At 53.7% G+C, this 21,857-nt stretch overlaps 1 protein-coding gene across 3 annotated transcripts in view; it reads right to left on the bottom strand.

Annotated features, from left to right (window-relative positions):
* Nucleotides 1-21,857, bottom strand: part of LETM1 (leucine zipper and EF-hand containing transmembrane protein 1) — a 36,988-nt gene that overhangs the window by 14,388 nt on the left and 743 nt on the right. For 2 of the 3 annotated variants that reach the window (XM_035005463.1, XM_035005462.1), the window contains exons 2-6: nucleotides 17,962-18,022; nucleotides 12,017-12,467; nucleotides 6,302-6,445; nucleotides 5,649-5,786; nucleotides 4,693-4,896 (exon numbers count right to left, since the gene is read on the bottom strand). In XM_035005463.1, the coding sequence (XP_034861354.1) occupies nucleotides 4,693-4,896; nucleotides 5,649-5,786; nucleotides 6,302-6,445; nucleotides 12,017-12,467; nucleotides 17,962-18,022 (998 nt within the window). Of the gene's footprint in view, nucleotides 1-4,692; nucleotides 4,897-5,648; nucleotides 5,787-6,301; nucleotides 6,446-8,385; nucleotides 8,458-12,016; nucleotides 12,468-17,961; nucleotides 18,023-21,857 lie in introns of those variants that run through there. The other variant, XM_035005464.1, reaches the window with a different exon arrangement.

Genomic DNA, 21,857 nt, shown 5'->3' with positions numbered 1-21,857 from the left:
CGCGTCGGGCTCCCTGCTTGGCGGGAGGCCTGCTTCTCCCTCTCCCTCTCCCCCTGCTTGTGTTCCCTCTCTCGCTTTCTCTCTCTCTGTCAAATAAATAAATAAAATCTTAAAAAAAAAAAAAAGGTGGACCTGTGAACCTCACACAGCTCTGCACACATCCCCAGTGTACTTCTACTGCCTTCTAGATGATCCCCTTCCTAACACATCACCGCACTTGTAAATACCTTCTCTACTCTAACACCACTTCAGTTAGGGATAAAGAGACTAAAAAGGAAAGTCATATGCAGGTTTTCGTGTGTGTTGGGGGAGACGCGGGGCCCAGTGTCTCTAACCCCCACGTCATTCAAGGGTCAACTATGTCCTTTCCGAGTAGAGATCCTCCTCTAGGTTGAGGCAGATCTGCTGGTGGCAAGTTCTCTTAGTTTTCCTTCTTCTGACAATGTCCTGACTCCCCCCACTTTCTTAGAGAATATTTTCAATGGGAAGAGGACTCGGAGCTGACAGGGCTTTTCAGCACGTGAAGAATACTGTTCCTTCCGGCCTCTAAGTTCTGAGGAGCATCTTCGCTGTGGGCCAGACGCCGTTCTCACGCACTGCTGTCAAATCAGCTGCCTTCAGCGTTGTTTCGTTTGACCATGATGTGTCTTCGTGTGCATTTCTTTGGGTGGATCCCACCTGAGGTTCACTCAGCTTCTAAGATTTGCTGATTCAGGTCTTTTACTGACTTTGAGAAGAGTTCAGCTGTTATTTCTTCCAGCACTTTCCCAGCTCTGCCCTCCCTCCTCTCTTTCCAGAACTCTGACAAGTATGTGAGATGCTTTCCTCTAATGCCACAGGCAGCTGAAGCCCTGCTCACTTTTTTGTTAAGATTTTGTTTATTCATTTGTGAGAGAGCGAGCGAGCACAAGCAGGGGCGAGAGGCAGAGGGAGAAGCAGACTCCCCGCTGAGCAGGGACATGGGGCTCGAGCCCAGGACCCTGGGATCATGACCTGAGCAGCCACCCAGACATCCCTTTGCTCATTTTTTTAAACTGTTTTCTCAGATGTTCAGATGGGTGATTTCTACTGTTTTATCTTAAAAGTTCACTGAGCCTGTCCTTCTGTCCTCTCCCTTTCTGCTATAGAGCTCATCCATTAAGATTTTATTTTGGATTTTATTTTTCACTTCTCTAAATTTCCATTTGTGGGGCACGTGGGTGGCTCAGTCGGTTGAGCATCTGACTCTTGGTTTCGTCTCAGGTCGTGATCTCGGGGTTGCAGGATCGAGCCCCACGTTGGGCTCTGTGCTCAGGGTGGAGTCTGCTTCAGATTCTTTCTCCTTCCCCTTCTCCTCCCTGCTCACGCTCTCTCTAAAATAAATAAATAAAATCTTCAAATAAAAAAAGATTCCCATTTGGTTTTTCTTCGTTTTCTCTTCCTTGTGGCTACCCAAGGGCTGCTTCACAACCGTCCTCTGGGTCTCACGTCTCTGCTATCTCCATCAGCTGCCTTTGCTTATCCACTTTGAGAACGTTCCGCTCTTCTTTTTTTTTTTTAAAGCTTCACATGGAGCCCAGAGCAGGGCTTGAACTCACAACCCTGAGATCAAGACCTGAGCTGAGGAGTCAAACGCTCAACCGAATGAGCCACCCAGGTGTCCCAAGAGCCTTCTGATTCTTAACATAAGGAGTGATTTTCAATTTAAACCCGGACGTTTTGGGTGTTAAAAATGAGATTCTGGATCTTGTTTCAATGTTCGATCTTAGCTGGCTCCCTCGGACAGCACTCTGGCACGGGAGTGGTGAGTAATGTTCTAACCAACTTCTACAGATTTTGCAATTGATGATCTGGCATCTATTGATCCAAACTAACAAGCCTACATGGCTTGGATTCCCCCGCCCCGTGGCCTGGCTTTCATGGGAATGCAAGAATCCGGTTTCGAATCCTCCAACCACAAAGCCCGAGCCCTGTGTCACTTCCTGTGGCCAGCCACTCCTAACTCCCACCACACGAGTAATAAGGGCCAGGTCCCAGGTCCTCCCTTGTTCCCGCTTTCTGGTCCCCAGGTGTGTCAAGGTCTCCTCTGGCCCTCAATGGGGGCTGTGCCCCCATTTCTAGGGCAAATGTGAGTCATAAGCTCCCTTCAATGGTTGACTTCTCTGTGTTATCTCTTGGTTATACCCAAAAATGACATCCGTGGCCCAGTTTGGAATAGGTAGGGTGCCGGCTCGTTGCTGCCAGGCCCCCATTCAGCCTCCACTGAGCCCCGGGGGAGGCACTTCTGTTTCTCTGGGGTAGTGGGGATTCGAGTTCTAATTTTCTGCCAGGGCTCCCCATACCTCCTGGGCTAGGTGGGGTAGGCAGCCCACCTGGCTCTGGACACCACCCCAGTGGGGCGCAGGGCAAGGCCTGGGAGCGGTTAGGTGAAGTGAAGGCCCTGGCCCCTGCTGGTCTACGGACACTGCGCCCCGGGGAGGGAGGGCAGCTCGGCACCATCGGCCGGCCTTCCTGGACACCGTCCCAGCTGCGAATCCGGAAGAGGGTGGCGGCCTCAGACCTCAGCCAGCAGGGCACATGGAGGTGTGATGGCGTCCCCCTAGTGTCTGCTGGGGTAGAGCGGTCACTGTCCCAAGTCCTCTGTCTTGCGAAGCAGCCCCTTTCCTGTCCTCTGGCCAGAGAGAGCAGACTTTTGTTAGGGGGTTTTCTGCTTGCTTTTTAAAAAAGATATCAATTTTAAGTAATCTCTACACCGCACGTGGGGCTCGAGCTTACAGCCCGGAGATCAAGAGTCACGGGCTCCAGCGACGGAGCCAGTGAGCACCCCCATCAGGCTCTGGAAGTCTGCACACATCAGCACCTCTTCGTTGCCGTCTCTTCAGCCCCAAGGCACAAAGACCCACTGGGTTGGTCCTGGGGTCCCAGGGTCTTCTCCCAGGCTTCACAATCTTGTCACTTAACATCAACATCCAGGGAAAAGGAAGCCCACTCCACCTTCCCAATGGTGGAGGTCTGGCCACTGTGGCGTTGAGCAGCAGGACGACTTGTCCAAGATCACAGAGCAGGCGAATGGCCAGGACTCAACCCCAGGCGACCTGCCCTTGAGCTGCCTCTCTGCAGGTGGGGTGGGAGTGGGGGCAGCCACATGGCAGCCCCCTCGCTCTGCTGCAGTGGGTGCCCGGAGTATGCTCCCGGACGACCTGTACTGCGCTGGAGAAAAGGTTTCTTTTCATCCTTTCAGAAACACAGTGACGCTCTGCTACTTCAAGCTACGACGAGGAGCCATTCTCATCCGACCCACTCCCCTGCTGAGAACTCCTAGAAAGGCGATAAAACACACACAATACACACCAGGCAGCGTCGGAAAGCTAACACAACTAGGGCTCGGGCACAGTGAGATCATGTGGACGGAAAGGCCAGGCAACCACGGAGGTGTGGGCTGTCCGTCTGCGAGCCACTGGGACACGACAACTTCGACCAACTTTTAGGGCAGGCGGAGAGTCCAGGCCGGGGGCCACGGCTGAGAGGCAGAGACCTCTCGCCGGGCTAAGAAGATGACAGCCGGAGTCGAGGGGCTGCTCGAGCAGACAGGCCTCGAGGGCCGCCGCCCAGGGAGCAGGATGGGCGGGAAACAACCCCGTCCTCAGGCACCCCAACTGAGCAGCACAGAACCGAGGAGCGGGGCAGAAAATCTGCACAAAGCGGAGGGGCCTCCGGGGCCCAGCTACGCAGGCGGCACTGTGGGGGAGGGCCTCGGCCAGGCTGCAGGCCCAGCCCTGACTGCGGCTGTGATCCCCAGACGACCGGGCCCTCGACAGCAGAGCAGACTTGGGTGGGCCCCTCCCGGAGGAAGACGGCGACACCCGGAAGCTCAGAAACTTCCCACAGACATGTCTGCATTCGGGCACAACTAGATACTGCAAACACACAAACCCAAGAAAACAAAACAAAGACCTCCAGACCACAGTCGTCGGAATAATCAGACAGGAGCTACGACGAGCTGTTCAAGAAAGCGGAGCTCGAGCGGTCTGGGACGGAGACTGAGCACCTCCGAGGTGTGCCTGGAGAGCTATGAGAACACCAGACACCGGAGACCATATGGCGAGAAGCGCCAGTGGAGGACAAGAAGGCGGTTTTAGGAGCTCCTCCCAGGAAAAGTGCCCTGGCGTGTGGGCAGGCGGGAGGACACAGCGCGCAGCGCAGCCCTGGGGGTAATCTGCTGTGGGCCGGCACGTGCTTTGGTCCTCCTGCCCTTTCCCTTGGGAGCCCCAATCATAGCCACTCTTTTTATGAAAACTATCAAAGATCTGGAACAAAAATCCATGTTAAAAGATGTTTATTACAGCACCGTCTAGAGTAGGAAAATATCAGCGAAAGTGATGGTTAGGAAGTTATGATGCATCCACGTATCAGTTATGACATGTCCATGTAATGAGACAGGCGATCGCTGCCAGTCATCCTTCCAACAAATACTCAGCGACGTGGACAGGTCTCCTAATGTCCTGCCAACTGACCACCTGTCGGGACGGTTCCCGTGTTACTGCAGCAGACGCGCGCACGCATCCAGTGTGTGCACACGGGGCACAGAGTGGGCACAGAGCCATGATCTGGGAACGACAGGGCCACCAGAGCTTCAGAGTGAGGACACCGCTGCTTCTACAACCAGAAAGCTAAGTACCTGGAGAGGCAGAGCCGCGACCGCAGGCCGCTCACCTTGTCGTCAGCCTTGATGGACCGCAGCCTCATGGTGAGCTGGAAGCGCAGGAAGTTGTTGGTGCCGATGGACTGGAGCTCCAGCAGCTTGCACAGGGCCACCAGCTGCGGCCGCGTCAGGTTATCCAGGGTCAGCTCGTCCTCAAACAACTTGGAGAAACGCAGGATCTCCTCATTGCTGGGTCTCTCGCCTGTCTCTCGGATCTGCGGGAGCAATCACGTGGGTGAGCCACTGGGCGGGGGGCGCGCGCGCGCGTGCGTGTGTATGTGTGCATGCTCCCCGGCACCACCCATGGACTTGGGCCACAAGCCTCAAGTGAAGAAACAAAGGAGGATCAGCTGAAGAGCCCCGGACCATCCACACCCTCCGTTGGATCTGCCTTGTCATTACGCTCCTGCTGGGGAGCCGCCCCTCGAGGGCTCCACGCCCTGAGCAAGCCTGTGCTGGCTCCCCGTGGAGGACACCTCCATGCAGCACAAGGCCACCTGCTGCCCCCCTCCCGCCCGTGCAGAGCCGCGGCTACCGGCTGGCAAGAGGCTCCCCACTGTGGACGTAGCTGGGGAGCAGCCCCCAAGCCTGGCCCCCGAGCCTGGCCCTCCAGCATGTCACCACTGCAGGGTCTTAGTTCCTCATCTGCCAAACTCTACCTCCCCTGAGGCTGCTGCGAAGTCTGGAGACACAGGCAAACAATGGTGAATGTCAGCGAGGTTCAAGTTCTCAGGAGAGCAGGCCTGACCTCACTGAGTACGGGGCCGGGGTGGGGCTCCCGGTTACACCCCCTACAGCACTAGTCCACGCCTGTCGGGGAGCCCCACTCTTGCCGTGTGCAGTAGAGCAGAGAGAAGAAGTGAGGCAGTGAGGCATGCCCCCAAATAAGACGGGGCAGCCCTGAGGCTCTAACCAACACTTGGGACCCGTGGGCTGAGGCCACCAGGGCCCCAGAGCATCACAGCACCTTCTGGAAAAACACGGAGAAGTCTTTGGTGGCGTTCCCCTTGGCTGCCTTGTTCTTCAGGGCCATCTCCTCAATGGTATCCTGCAGGAACTTGGCCAGCTCCAGCTTGACCCGCAGCTCCTTCTTCAGCCTCTCTTCCTGCGAGGTCAAAGAGGGGGTGCTGCACTCCCCTGGCCCGCACCCCGGCCCCCCCACAGCTTCCCTGGCTGGCACCAGTCAGAGCAGTTGCTCCCAGTCCTCCGATGGGAACCACAGCATGGAGTTCACGGTAGCCCTCAACCCAGTGCCGCCACATCTCCCTGAACGGCATTCACTCCCACCCAGGACCCAGGTGCTACGCATTCTGAGACTTTCTCTTCCATTTCATGGTTTTAAAAAATACTTGGGTGGCCTCTTGGAGCAGGGCCGCCCCGTGACGCTTCTAAGCTCTGTGTGCGGTGTGGGGCCCATGGCTCTTACCCCCACGCACAGCCTCAACAGCTGGGCTAGAGAAACCGTATCCTAAAGCACGTTTACAGAGAAGCATGTCCGAAGCACGGCTGACTCACGAAGGTGACACGGGACACCTGAGCGTCAGCCACCAACAGTGCAGACGTCCTAACTGCATGCGCGTCCGCCCTGCCCTGAGCTCGCCGCCCCCGCCGCCCCGTCACCTTGATGGACTGGGTCTCGAATGTGGACGGCAACATATTGGGGAAGAGCTTCACAGCGACAGGAAGCAGGAACTCCATGAACGGCACCACCACAAAGACCAGGAAGGGGACCAGGCGAAAGAGGTCAGCGCAGATCCGGAGAAACTGGGAAAAGGCCGAAGGGGTCAGAGGGTGAGGCGACAACACTGCTCACGTGACCCTCAGAGGCGCGACCACAGGCAGCACCTGGCAGGGGTCGGCGAGAGCACGACGTCCCCGATGGCTCCGCCGCCTGCTCCCAAAGGCGGCTCTTCCTCCCGTGTCTAAAGCACGGAAGACAGCCTTCAGAGAGGAGGGGCGGACGCTCGCCCTAGCAGTGGCCCCGTCCCTTCATGCCCTGCCCACTGCGGGGGCCCTGCTCTGCAGGGACGGCCTGACACAGCCACGGCGCTGCCCACCGGGCCTGGGCGCCCCAGGACGGGAGCAGCAGGCCGACGACTGGCCGTAGCTGGCACCGGCCATGCCGCCCACCCCAAACGGTCAGCACAAAGGAAGAGTGTTGGCTGTGTGTTTCTCAGGACGGCCTGACTTAACCCTGCACTGCAGAGCAATGACTGACAAACATCCAAGTGCTTCATCAATAGAATCAACTACCGCTGAAGCCGTTAGGCGCAGGTCGCAATCATCCAAATTCCCCGAGAGTGGACACTCCCTGCCACACCCCCAGGTAGCTCAGCTTTCTCTTCTCTCACGACCAGTCAACTACGGCTTGCACTCACAACTGCCTACGCTCACAGGCACCAAAGGCACTCCCGTGCACGTCCACGTGTCTGTGTCCACTGTCACGAACCAGACATGCTTTGGAAGAGCCACGTCAGTCCTAGAAACGGCTTCGTTTCGGCCTCATCTGACACTTATGATGGGGCTCGTGGTCCATCCCCGCTGGAGCCCGGCTCCCTAAGTGCTGGCGACCCCTCTTGTCTGTCAGGAGCCACCTGGCCCTCGATGGTGTGCGCCCTGAGTTTGTGGATGACGCACCTGAGGCTTTTCTCCCTAGACGGCACTCATCTGGCTCTTCTCAAACCAGTCTGTACTCTGTGGGGCACAGAGCCGGGACCCCCAACCTGAACCTATCTCCTCATTTACAAACCTCGCACGTTCACTTTCCTATTTATTGTCAAAACAGATTCACGGATTCCTATATTTCTTCATTTGTTTACAATTCATTACTATTTTTATTTTTATATTCAAATGGTCCAGGATTCGACCATGGAAAGACCCTTCAAGTTGATGTGGTTTTTGACATTCGTCCATTAATTTTTTTGTTAGTAGTTCTATTGAGGTTTAATTTACATTCCATAACATTCACCACTAAGTGTGTAATTCAATGATTTTTGGTAAATTTACAGATTGTGAAACTATCACCATAACCCATTTTTAGAACATTTTTGTCATGCCATAAAGTTCCCCATGTCCATCTGTAGTCAACCTGCGTTTCTACCCTCAGCTCGAGGCAAATAGCAAATTGATTTGTTTCTGTAAATTTGCTTTATTTGGACATTTCCCATACGTGGAGCCATACAATATATTCTTTGGCATCTGGCTTCTGTCATTAGGTACATAAATGTTTAGGAATGTTCTATCCTTCTGCCGACTTGACCCCTTTAGCATCATGAAATGCTGGACACCAGGATGACCTTCTCATCTTTGCTCTGCCGTCACCACAGTCCGGCGCTCAGAAGGCCTGGCCAGCCTTCTTCTGTCAGCACCACTTCCCTTTCCCCACTGTTTCACTTGGAATCTATTTGTCTTTACATTTAAGGTGTGTTTCTTGTAGACTGCACAGAGTTGGGTCCTGTTTTTAATCATATAATCTCAACCATTTAATCAATAAAACTAAAAAAAGGAAAACCATACGACCATCTAAACAGATGCAGGGGCACCTGGGTGGTGCAGTCGGTTAAGCAGCTGACTCATGATCTCAGCTCAGGGGGTGATCTCAGGGCTGTGAGATCGAGCCCCACGTCAGGCTCCACAGTGGAGCCTGCCCAAGACTCTCTCTCCCTCTGCCCCCCCCCCAAACAAAACAAAACAACACAACCCACCACAGCAAAAGATACCAGAATAATGGACTTCGGTAAATCTGTAAGACACAAGATCAATATATAAAAATCAGTAGTACTCCTGGGGCGCCTGGGTGGCACAGTCAGTTGAGCATCTGACTCTTGGTTTCGGCTCAAGTCCTGATCTCAGGGTGGTGAGATGGAGCCCCTGGTCGGGCTCTGCGCTGGGTGGGGAGTCTGCTTGGGATTCTCTCTCTTTGCATCCCCCACTCATGCACACACGAACGCTCTTTCTCTTTCAAATAAATAAATCTTTTTTTTTAAGATTTTATTTATTTATTTGAGAGAGAGAGAGAGACACAGTGAGAGAGGGAACACAAGCAGGGGGAGTGGGAGAGGGAGAAGCAGGTTTCCCGCCGAGCAGGGAGCCCGATGCGGGACTCGATGCCGGGACCCTGGGAAGGCAGACGCTTAATGACTGAGCCACCCAGGCGCCCCTCAAATAAATAAATCTTTAAAAAGAAACCAGTTGTACTTCTATATATAGTAGACCCTTGAACTCCACAGAGGTTAGGGGCAGTGACCCTCCCACCCAGTCAAAAATCCACGTATAAATTTTGACTCCCCCCAAAAGGTAATTGCTAAGCGTCTCCTGTTGACAGGAAGCCTCAGTGAGGACAAGAACAGTCGATGAACACGCATTTTCTGTGCTGTAGGTATCATATGCTGTATTCTTACAATAAAGCCAACCCCCCCCCAAAAATACTAAGAGAATCTTAAGAGAAAGTACACTTGCAGGAGTGTGTATGTTTTTTATGTTTATACATTTATTAAAAAATCTGCACATAAGTGGATCCACACAGTTCAAACTTGTGTTGTTCAAGGGTCAACTGTACTAGCAACTGACAACTGGAAACTGAAATTTCAAAGACTCCACTTACGTACAAGAGCCAAAAGATGGAAGAACCCAAGTGTCCATGGAAGGACGGATGGATGGAAAAACAAAACGGACGCACAACCCACATGGTGGAGCGTTCTTCAGCCTTAAACAGGAAGGAGACTGACACCTGCCACCACCTGGATGGACACTGAGGACACTGTGCTGAGTGAAGTGCGCCAGCCACCAAGGGACGAGTGCTGTGTGACATGAGGCCCGCAGAGGAGTCAGATCACAGGGACAGGAAGTAGATGGTGGGTGTCGGGGGGCCGGGGAGAGTGTGGGGAGGGGCAGAGTTTCGGTTTGGTAAGATGGAAGAGTTCTGGAGATGGAGGGTGGGGACGTTCACAACAATGGGAAGGTATTCAGTGCCACAGAAGCATATACATAAAAATGGTTAAAAGAGTAATTTTAGATTGTGTATTTTACCACAATAAAAAATTCCATTTGTAATAGCATCAAACAATATGACACCGTACAATACTGCTAAAAGAAATGAAAAAAAAATTGTTTTATTCCGCATTTGCAACCCCCCGAAGTGCCCCCCTTGTTTATTTTCGGGTCTTTCCTTACTTTCCAACACAGGCCCATCCGATGTGGTATACAAGCTCATCTCGTAGCACTGCTGGTGAGCACTGTCTCTGAGGAGCCCTGGTTCTTCCTTGTGGAGCGGTTAGAAGCCAAGGGCTGGGGGCCAAGTGTCACGCCTGCCACACCTGGTCACCACACTGAAGGGAGCAGAGGCTGGAGCGGGTAACAGTCTAACAAAGCCAGAGACTGTCAGGAAATAACGCCTCAGAGAGAAACCGCACTAACTCTCGATCACGCGCCTGGTGTCAAAGGATGGACCAGCAATTTCACCATCCTAAGAGCATCACCACATGGTGAGCATCAGCACTCTAACATGCTCCACCTGAAGCCAGCACTTGGAGGGAAAGCTCTAGAGGGAGGAGCCATGAGCATACTGGGGAGGCAGAGAATCAACCCCCCCCCGCCAGCTCCCCAGAGACCCCAGGAGCCCACCAAGCAGGCCCTAACTGCACCTCTCCACGGACAGCTGCGTCCGATGTCAGCTGCACATTGTCCCGGATGGAAAACCAGGACCCGGAAGCATCTAGAGCGCACGCAGCTAATTCGAGCACGAACGGAGGCCCATGACGGCACCGTCTCTGCCCACACGGCCACCTGACACACCGTCAACAGATGTGCACTGTGACCCTGAACACCCAGCGCTGCCGCTGAGCCATCTCCGTGGCTAAGCCACGTCTCCTGCGACAGGGCACAGAAGCACCCCCTCCAGCAAACACTGCAGGTCCATGGGGCCCAGAGTCAGAGGACAAAGCTACTCTCCGGGTACTCGTATCCCACAGGAGTCCCACACAGTTCTGTCACTCTCTACTTAACACGATCAGCAAGCATCCAGCAGTTGCGTGAACTTAAATTCACACTTCAAATGTACCTCCCGCTTACACAATACTTACACAAATTATCTTACAATCTCTTTGCCTTTGTAAACATAATTTAATAGTCACTTTTCTATAATTATCAGGACTGCCAACGTTTTGTTCAAATTCGAAGTACCTACAAGGCCCTAAACCGAGGGAAAAAAGCATTGCTCCACAAGCCCCCTCCTTAAAGCTGGCAACACGGATGCGCGGCCTCAGCCAAGCCCGTGTCCACACTGGGACGTCGCCCTGGGACGGGCTCATCTGCTCCAACTCTGTTTTTTCTTAAAGTTTCACTGTCTTCAATGAAGTAGCAAACACATGCACCTTTCAAGGCAGAATGGGATGGGGGAGGAGCAGAAGGGAGTCCAGGTCATAAAGCATTAACTTGTGTGCTGTAATCAACACCCAGCGAGCGCTAAGAGCACGATTCTGAAATCCCAACGCCACTGCTCCTTCCTCCAATCCTCAACCTGCTCCCTCTTAAAACAGCATCTCAGGGGACACTCCAGCCAGTTAAAACAATGACCCATGTTCTCCATGAAGTTCCCGAGAACTAGCATAAAATCAGAAGCCAAAGTAACTCTCATACATGACAGCCAATTCCTAAGATCCTCTGATCTTAAGAGGATCAAGAGAACAGACATCACTGCACCTCTCCTTGGGGAATCTGAGGGTGCTGAGAATGTTAAAGCCAAAAAAAAAAAAGAGCAAGAGGGGAAGAAAGAAAGGTCAACGGTGTAACCATCAGTTACTTCAGACAAAATAAGAGACCTAAAAGGTCTGGGCTCCTGGAAAAGCAGGAAGACTTTTTTAAGAGCTGGGGGATGGCATGGGGCACCTGGGTGGCTCAGTCGGTGAAGCATCTGCCTTCTGGCTCAGGTCACGATCCCAGGGTCCTGGGATGGCGCCCGCGTTACTGGGCTTCCTGCTCGGCGGGAAGCCTGCTTCTCCCTCGGCCTCTGCCCCTCCCCCCAATCGTGCTCTCTCTCGCTCTCGCTCCTCTCTCTCTAATAAGTAAAATCTTAAAAAAAAAAAAGAGCTGGTGGACGGCACGCCACGCTGAGCCAGAAGCTCGGGCAGAGGGGGCGGGTGAGCGGGCAGGTTCTGGGGCTGAGGACACACGTCCGGCGGAGAGGCAGTGCCGCCGTCAGCGTGTCTCACAGGGAGGGTCGAAGGCTGGCTTTTCTGTGTTCTTTTTTTAAAAACCAGAAGTGGCAGAAAAAAGCTCTACACGTATGTTAAAGCACCTAGAAGGGGAATGCGCCAGGAAGTCTCGCATGCCCATTACCTGCCTGCGCTCTCTGCGGGTCAGGCTGTGGCCGTGGAGGATTCGCCAGAGCATGCGCGCGGCGATCTTGGTGTCAATCCAGAGCAGGCGGAAGCCGTGGTAGTAGTGCTTCAGCTCGTCCAGGACCCTCTGCCCCAGCGACTGCTTCACGGCCACCTCGGGGGGGGGGCTGTACACGGGGCCGCCCTCCTCCAGCTTCTTGTTCTTGTCCTTCAGGGACTTGAGGGACTTCTCCACCACAGAGTCATCGCCCAGCGGGGGCGACGAGTGCCAGCAGCGCAAGGGAAGGAACGGTGGCCGCGGGACAACCAGACTGGCGGAGGCGGGGGCCCACGGCACTCCAGCCGCCGAGCACACGCGCTCGGGCCTCGGAGTCCAATAGCCACGGGGATCGGTTCTGAAGGACAGGTGCACGGGGTGGGCGGGAGTGCAGCAGCGAAATGGCATGTTCCTTGAAAAGGGGAAAAGGGAAACAGCGATGAGGAGCCAGCCACTGTCTACGACCTCCCAGCACCACATACCGACGAGAACGGCACAAACCGAGCCGTATCACAACAACACGTAGCACACTCAACCTTCCTGGCACGTGAAACAGACTCCCCACTGCTTCCTGATGCTCAGAAAACACATCAGGAAGAGGAGAAGCTGCTTGCAAGGGGCTTGTGCAAGAGACCAAGGGCAGCCAGTCCCCGTGGGCGCATGGAGGACACCAGGACACCAAGGAGCCTGGGCAGGGGCCTGGGGTTAAGGGACAGGCTGGACACAAACAGCAGAAGCCTGACCTCTGCACTAGAGAGACCCAACCTTGGGGCAGATCTCCCATGTGGGTTCCCAGACTTGGGGAATTTGGGGTGGGGCAGGGTCGAGGGCGGGGTCCTTTCCCCTACCAGGTGACTTTCTACAAAGACCTGCAGCTCTTGAGCAAGTCCTGGAAGTCAGTGAGGACACTCGAATCAATGGTGACCCAACCCTGTGTGCAGTCCAGCAAAGATGTTTGTGCAAAATGGCAAAAACCCAACAAATCACATCCAGAGCCCACTCCTCCCTCTCTCCCCCGTGCTGCTCCCTCTGCTCAGCCCAGAGCCTCAGTTACAGCCCAGTGCTGGAGCAACTTACCTGCACGATTCTCGGAACCCCACCATCTTCTATGTACCTCACCTGTCCTACCGGAAACCTCCTCCCTCCCTGGTGCACAAACCCGCTTCTGGGAGGCCACAGGCTCCCAACTTAACCTCAGAGGCGTGTGCTTATAAGCAACACGCCCCAGCCTCTTCCCATCTGCTGGATCATCTCACTGCACCTGGCCCAACACCAGCAGTGAGGACCTGAGCTCTCCAGCTGCCTGTCCCAGTTCAAATTCCAATCCACTACTTATTGCTGTGAGACCTTGGGCAACTTAATTAACCCCTCTGTGCTTCGGGAACGTCCTCTGTAAGTGGGTGTGGTAATATATATGAAGTACCCAGAACAGTGTCTGGCACGAGCAACACCGACCAGAAAGGTGGCAGCTATGGTTACTCTCCCATCAGAGCAGCTGAGGGCTGGAAGGAAGCTAGTGAGTGTCCAGTTCAGCTGCACCTTTTACGCATGGGGAATACCGAAGGACAAACAGGGACGTGCCCACCTCAGGCATGGGGCACCGCTGGCCTCCCGTCGATCAACCCCGTGCTGGCCTCCTGCCTGTCTGCAAGGGCAGGGTCAGTCCTGTGCCATGAACCCCAGGTCCCCACAGTCAACTCCTGAGCGGGAAGGTGGTGGCCTTGAGCTCACCCTGCTGGGTCACAGCTGGGAGGGGCAGGCTGCACGGAGCACAGCAGAGCTGCTCAGCCACGTGGGGCTGTGAGACCGTGGCCACAGCCTGGGCCCTCCGTGCCTCGGCCTCACTTCCCAGTGCGGGCGATGACAATGCCCACACACAGGAAAAAACCTTACCTCCTATCCCTGTCAAACTTAATTATCCCATTTTCCAACCCTCAATTAGCAAAAGGAAGCAAGTGGCTTCCCTGAGAAGGCATGATGTCAGCAGCTGCAGGGGGCGGCCCACAGGCACAGACAGACTCGTGAAAACGGAGCAAGCAGAAGAGCACCTGGCGTATCCAGCCGGGCCCAGTGACGCTCCAAGAGCTGGCTATCTTCACGCACACTAGAGACTAGCATTACTAGCAATCTAGCCAGAAAGGTTTAGCTACTTTCAAAAAGCATAAAACTGCATAATCTGTTATTTCAAAAATATTCGTCAAAATAACACTAATCTGCGCACGGCTGCCTTCCCATGGGCAGCTGGGGCCCTGCTCTGCCCCAGCTCACGAGAGCCCCTGGCTCGGCCTTGCTCCCGAGAAGCGCGCACCCGCCCCACCCACACAGGGTCAGTAGGCCCCTGTCCTTCTCCTGCTTTTCCTCTTTTTTCCCTTCAAAGTGGGGAAAACCCACTCCGGGCAAAAGCAGCGTGTCAACAAGAAATTCGCAGTCACTAGAGGACAGGCTATTGGCATTAGAGCTTGGGGGCTCCTATCAAAGCTGCCCATTTTACTTCAGGTTGCTGATGCCTACGTCCACCTCAACACACACAACTTGCTGCCACCTTCAAGAAAAGAAAAACCAAGGACACCCTGGCTGGCTCAGTAGGCAGAACATGTGACTCTTGATCTCGGGCTTGTGAGTTTGAGCCCCACACTGGGTGGAGAGAGGACTTAAAAAGAAAATCTTAAAAAAAAAAGGAGAGAAAAACTAAGTCGTGGGGCCCCTGGACGGCTCAGTCAGTTAAGCGTCTGCCTTCGGCTCGGGTCATGATCCCAGGGTCCTGGGATCGAGTCCCGCATCGGGCTCCCTGCTCCGCGGGAAGCCTGCTTCTCCCTCTCCCTCTGCTACTCCCCCTGCTTGTGCTCTTTCTCTCTCTGTCAAATAAGTAAATAAAATCTTAAAAAAAAAGAAAAACTAAGTCGTGCCTGGCAAAAGAACGCATTCACGGGGTCAGCACTTCCCGTGCCTTGTGGCATCAGCCGCACAACCACAGGGTGGCATGGCAGGCAAAGGGACCCGCACCGGCTCTCCCCGGGGCACCTCCCTAACTCTTGTCAACGGCAGAACTCCTGTGCCCACTCGACTCCTAACATGTCCCGTTCCCGAGGGGACAGCTCACCCAGACGATGGCCTGAGGCTGGGCCAGGGAGGATAGCAAGCCTCCACGTGCCACCTTCCATTCTTCAGGGACATGATGCCGGCAAGGGCAAAGTGACACGAGCAGCAAGAAGGGAAGCAAAGACCGACAACTGAGCAACAGGTACCAGGACCGAGCGCAGGCCATCTCTCTGCCCAGAGACAAGAGGTGAAACAGCGCTTGCCTACAGGACAAGGGGCCCCTCTGCCGGGGAGCCGGAGACCACTGCCTGCAACATCCCAACACCTGTCAGAGCCCTCGAGGCCCCACGACAGCACACCCTGTGCCAGGAGCACTCCAGGGCCCGGGGAAGCGGCTAGCACCACCATTTTCGCATTTCAGCAGCCCGTCTTATGAGCACTCGCGCTGCACCAGACTCTGGAAAGAGCCTCACGGCAGGGCAGCCCCACTCTTCCTACGGAATGAGCTCCAGGACTAACGAGTTAGTTTGCTTATTCCCAATTTTAGGTGCTCCCTTGCTGTCTTTATTTTTATGATAAAGGAGGTCAAGAGCAGCCAGACAATGCCCATGACATTGTCTTGGATCAGAAACTCCTCACCTGCTCACCGTTTGGGGTCTGGACCATTTTAGCTGAAGACTGAGATCGCAAAAGAACCAACAGAGAGAATCACACTGGCCTCAGAACAACGCAGACTTCTGTGGCTGGACCCACTTACGCGTGGAGGTTTTCTGATAAAGGCAGGACAGTCCTGTAAGTACATTTTCCTTACGATTTTTTGCCTAGCTTGCTTTATTGTAAGAACGCAGCACATGATACATGAGATATGTGCGAACTGACCATTATGTTCAGCAAGGCTTCTGGTCAACAGCTGGCTAGCAGCAGTTCAGCTTGGGGAAGTCAAGTCGTATGTGCATCTTCCACTGCCCAGGGGTCGGCGCCAGACCCCTCCCTGCATTGTTCAAGGGTCACCTGTCCTTATCCATGTGCCTCAGTATTTCTTATACTGAGTCATCAAAAGGAAAAGCAACATATCCAGGATCCCTGGGTCCGGGGATTGAGCCCTGTGTCGGCCTCCCTGCTCAGCGAGAGCCTGCTTCTCCCTCTCCCACTCCCCCTGCTTGTGTTCCCTCTCTTGCTGTGTCTCTCCCTGTCAAATAAATAAAATCCTTAAAATATCAAATCAAATCAAATCAAATCAAATCAAATCAAACCCATGATTGGGGCCCCTGGGTGGCTCAGTCAGTTAAGCATCTGCCTTCGGCTCAGGTCATGATCCCAGGGTCCTGGGATGGAGCCCCACATCCGGCTTCTTGCTCAGCGGGGAGTCTGCCTCTCTCTGCTGCTCCCCAGGCTTGTGCTCTCTCTCAAATAAGTAAAACATTTTTTTAAAAGATTTTTTAAAATTTATTTATTCATTCGAGACACAGAGATAGAGAACATGAGCAGGGGGGAGAAGCAGAGGGAGGGGGAGAAGCGACATGGGGCTCGATCCCAGGACCCTGGGATCATGACCTGAGCTGAAGGCAGACGCTTAACCACCTGAGCCACCCAGGCGCCCCTCAAATAAATAAAATCTTAAAAAAAAAAAAAAATCAAACCCAAGAGCCAGGTGGGAGTACTCTTGCAACAGGCAGGGGCCAGCAGGGACTGCTGCTGGGAGGGGGTTTGAAACAGACTCTGTTGTGTCCCCACCATACCCTGCATGTGTGCCAACCCCACTCCACAGAGACACTCACACATGCAAGAAAAGCCTCGCAAGCCCGCTGTGTTTAAGCACAATTTTGCTTTACCATCAACCAAGTTTTCGTGTATGACTTACATAGTTTTTATTTTAGGGAATTAAATCTGTTCCAGGAAGGCATTCTCCAGAAAAGTGTTAGAGCCAAGATGAGGTGACAAATGAACCATCTCAAATGAGTAAGAAAACTCCGAAGACCCCATGGCTCCATGGTTGTGAGGGGCACTTGGGAAGAGGTCTGCACTCTCCAATTGGAAGAATCAGAGATGTCCGAAGGGAGAGATGGGCTCTACTCTGGGTTTCTGGGGCAAGAGGACAAGGGCCTGGGAGTCAGGAGAGAGGTCGGGGCATCTGACCACGCAGGTGGGGGAGGGCATCACAAAGAAACTATGCTCGGGGATGCTGGATAGAGGGAATGGTGGGTGGGAGAGCACAGGAACCGAGGGAAGTTCGAGTCCATGTGCGACAGTGCACAGGGAAGTATGGATGCCACTTCCTCCAGGAAGCCCTCCAGCCTTGCAAAAGCACCACTGTGGGGAAGGGCTAAGTCTACCACATTCCAGGCATGTCCCCAGAACCAGGTGGGGGAGAGCCCTGTGGCCAGCAGTCACTCAACATGATGCTCTGCGAAGGACCAAATGGGGTTCAAGGGAGGGTCTAATGTGTTCACTGCAGAGTCCAACACCTACAATGCTGCCTGGCGGCACATCCTATGTCTCTTTGCACAAGTGCATGAAAAGCCACTGACAACAACAGACGTGGGAGCGTGGAAAAGCACACAGTGCATGGTAAGTACACAGCACTGTCTGTTTTGAAAAATAGACATATGAAAAAAAGACCAGAATAAAATACACTGAAATGTAGTAATATTTACAACAAGTACTGGAATTATGAATGTTTATTTTCCAAGGATCCACTAACGTATAAGGTTATATACTTCAAAATACAAAGATAAAAGCTAAAAAGAAATAAAAACAAAGAACAGAAAGGTACAATATACCGTCTCCCCAAAAGCAGGAGTCACACATCAGTCAAGCATTTTCAAGCTCCCACTTCCACTGGACATACAGTAACGTTGTTGACTTACAGGTGGCTTATCAGCCCCACGGTGCTGGCACAGCCGAGACAGGCACGAGCTCCCAGACTACCTACGACAAAGACGAGGAGAAAACAAGATGTAAGTCTCAAACCACGGGCTGTAGACGGATACCACCTTTTAGACTCTCCTTTGCAGAGTAAGTTTCTAGAAGCCTGTTCTGTGTTGGAAGGTTTCAGAGTGTTGCAAATGAAGGGTCTGTCCAGTTAGGAACACGGGGTCTTGGGGTAGCCTTAGGAAAGAAGGGGAATCTGAGGCAGCCCCCGGCTTCAAACACCCCAACCAGGGACACCAGGTTCCACCAGCCAAGGGTCCACAGAGCCCAGGCCTGGGGGTCTCCCCAGGCAGGACCACTCCCTACTCGCTCCAGCTGATGCCAGGTTGCACGGGACTCCCAACGCACAGACAGCCCCATAGAGCAAGCAAGGGCCCCATCCAAACAACCCAACACCTTCTCTGCCCACAGGAGGGGGCGAGGGCTGAGAATTATTGGTAAAACAAATGCCAAGAGGAAGCTGTTTCTTGGATAAACACCATTGATGAATGTACAGCACATGGATTTTGATGTATTTTTTGACACTTTTTCTAATTCAACGTGGCTTCCGTAGCATAAATTCAGAGTTCGTTCTCATGACCAATGCTCAGGCTTACCTGTGATCAAACCCTGTGCTGTGGAAACCACCTGTGGAGGGAACGAGACAGATACTAGGGGCAGTGGGGCCAGAGGCACCGTGCTGAGAGGATGCCAGGCAGCAAGGCTGGAAAGGCAGGCTGGCATCCTAAGACCCTCCGGCAGCAGGAGAGCACAGAGCAGGTGCAGAGTGCTGAGGGCTCACTCCGACAGCCAGCTGAGAGGGAGGAGAGAAGACGGGCACAGCAGGGGACAGGTGCCAACTCCAAGACACCCTCCAGCAGGCCAGGCAGGGGAGACCCGAGCTGCTCCCAGCGGACCCTCTGCAGACAAAGACTTCCACTTGTCACTTCATGTATCTCAAGTGGAGCCCAGGGTCATCACAGGCAACTTCTCCTGTGTAGAAGGCTATTCCCATCAAATTTAGGACCTTGTAGGACAGGTGACAGCCTTGATTAAAGCTGGGTCTGGGCTCCCAAGTGGTTACCATGATTCATCATCTTTTATATTTCAAACATTACATTTTTAGTCACACCAAGCCCTCTTCACCCCAGCTGAGGACCAAACAGAAGTGTCCCAGACCTGGGCCAGCCCCGCACCCCGAGAACATAGCTCAGCAATGGCTCCTGGTGCTGCACCTCCCCCCCAGCAAGGAGACAAGCTGTCACAGCTCCCTGGCCTGCCCTCCTATCACTATGTTGTGTGAACTGCACATCCCCTGTCCTACCTGGCCCCTTCCCACAATCTCCCCACTCTGAAGGCTTCCCCAGCCCTCTAAGGGGCCCACTCCAGAGGGATGGGGTGGGGAGAGGACTCCGGGATATGGGCCACAGATGGGCCATTCCCTCCTTCTAGAAGTCCCTTTAATTTCCCCCCCCAACAACCAATTCTACAACTCTCTGGCCCCAGCTGGGCAGCCTACCATTAGGTTCTGTCTGACCCTACCCGGAGTTAGTGCATACCCACAGGTTATTAAGGGCTCAGTCCCACAAGACTGCTCCGCTTCGGCCACCAGTTGCAAGTAGGGTTCTCAGGTCACCCACACTTCTGCCAGCTACAAATATGAGGGTTCCCACCACCACTTTCAGTTTTATTAATTCTCTGGAACAACACAGAACTCAGGAAAATTCTCTATTTCCTATTATAGTTTATTGTAAAGGACATGAGGAACAGCCAGATGGTGAGGTACATAGTGCAAGGTGTAGAAGACTCCTGAGTGCAGGAGCCTCTGTCACTGTGGGGTCAGCATCTACAGATGCCACCAATTCCAAAGCTCCCCAAGCCTCCCTATTCAAGAGTTCTTTTCTTATCTTCATTACCTAGACATGACTGACTATACCCTAGGCCACAGGCAATCGATTTCAATCCCCAGACCCCCCTCTCCTCCCTGAAGGCTGGGATTCTACAATAGAGCTGAACAGTCCTCAAAACTGTCAAGGAAAGCCTGAGAAACATATCACAGCCAAGACTAAAGAGAAATAACAACTACATGTAATGTGGTGTCCTGGATAAGGTCCTGGGATACAGCAAGACATCAGAATTAAAATGTGCACAATAAAGGAAAGGTACTAATAAAAAAACAAATGCGAATAGAGAGTATGTAAATAACAAAGTAAAAAAAAAATCAGAATAAAGTGTGGGACAGAATAAAAGAAATCTGAATACAGTATGGAGCTCAGATAATAACAATGTACCAATGTTGGTTTACTAATTGTGACAATGAACCACACTGACAGAAAAGGTTAATACTGAGGAAATGTGCTGCAGAAAAGGGCCCCTGTGCCCAGATCGGAGTGTTTTGGAGGGTCCAAGACTGGACTCGAAGTCCAGTCCTGGGTCTCCAGGACTCTGGATTCCCTGTTGGTCCTACAGCAAACCCAATGTCTGAGCCACTCTCAGCCCCTTCCTGTATAATAAAGAACAGTGCTAACTACAAGAAACATTTGTGCTCCCAAAATGATACAACCACAAAAACAAATTCCGCTCACCTTTTTTTTTTTTTTAAGATTTTATTTATTTATTTATGAGAGAGAGAGAGAGAGAGAGAGGCAGAGGGAGAAGCTGGCCTCCCGCAGAGCAGAGAGCCCGATGCGGGGCTCGATCCCAGGACCCTGGGATCATGACCCGAGCCGAAGGCAGACGCCCAACGACTGAGCCACCCAGGCCCCCGTAATTCAGCTCACTTTTAAACCATGAACTACTACAGAAACATGAAGTGGCCAAAGTATTTTTATTACCATGCTTAGAAGAGATACAAGGAGAACTCTAATGACAGAGGGACCTGGACACCCAGACTGTTCACACTGTCCCTTCTGGCTGCTCAGCGCCCTTCCCATGGCTCCAAAGTTCTAAGCAGCCAACCAGCCATTATGTAAAAAATTACAAGAATTATGTTCCTTGGGGGTGTTTTTGTGAATCGTAAGGTACTTTGAAATATATTTCACTTGAGTCTCTAATGTTCATAAGAGAAGTCCTAATCAACAGACAAGGAACAAACTCAGAAAGGTTAATATGTAAGAAGAATCAGAAAGGGCGTCCGGGCTACTGACATGTGGACCCCTAAGAGCCCCGAGTTAGGTGTGACCTCTGCGTAGGCAGTATGGTCACTGAGGCTGGGGACACCAAGGGACCTGCCTGGGACCATGCCCAGCAAGGCCTGGGGCCCCTCTACAGACACCCGAGAGTACTAGGAGGATACGCGCCCCACGGACGTCCTACAGGTCCGCAGACCCAGCTCGTCCGTGTCTGCCAGACCCTGGCCATCTCCCCTCAAGAGTCCTCAACGTGGCCCAAGGGCACGACTATCCTCGCGAGTGAACACCGCGTTCCACCAGCTTAACCCCGACAGGAGCGCCCAGACAGTCGTAGGGCTGACCGTCAGCGCGCTCCCTTCAAAAAACCTTCCAACCCCCGCTCAGGACGCCGCGGCCAGCAGCCGGGCGGCTAAGGTCACAGCGCGAGTGAGTCACAGGCCGCCGCCCCGCCCGCGGCACCCACACCCCGACATCGGGCTGGCCGGGGCGGGGCTGAGGGGCGAGGCGGCCCAAGGTGCCGGCACGGCGTGACCCCAGCCCCGGGCCGCGTCCGAGCGCCCCGACCCACCCAGCCACCCAGCCACCCACCCACCCAGCCACCAGAGCGCCGCCGGGCGCTGGGCCGCCCAGCCCGGCAGCTGGGGCCCGAAGCCCTCGGCCGCCCGGCCGCCCGGACATCCGGCCCCCTGCTCCTGTCCTCCCAACGGCCCTGGTCCGGGCCC

Source organism: Mirounga leonina, unplaced genomic scaffold (assembly GCF_011800145.1).
Source record: "Mirounga leonina isolate KUSES-001 unplaced genomic scaffold, KU_Mleo_1.0 Mir_129, whole genome shotgun sequence".
NCBI classification, from domain to species: domain Eukaryota; kingdom Metazoa; phylum Chordata; class Mammalia; order Carnivora; family Phocidae; genus Mirounga; species Mirounga leonina.
Note: the sequence above shows the minus strand (reverse complement) of the source record. Positions and strands in the feature narration are given on the sequence as shown.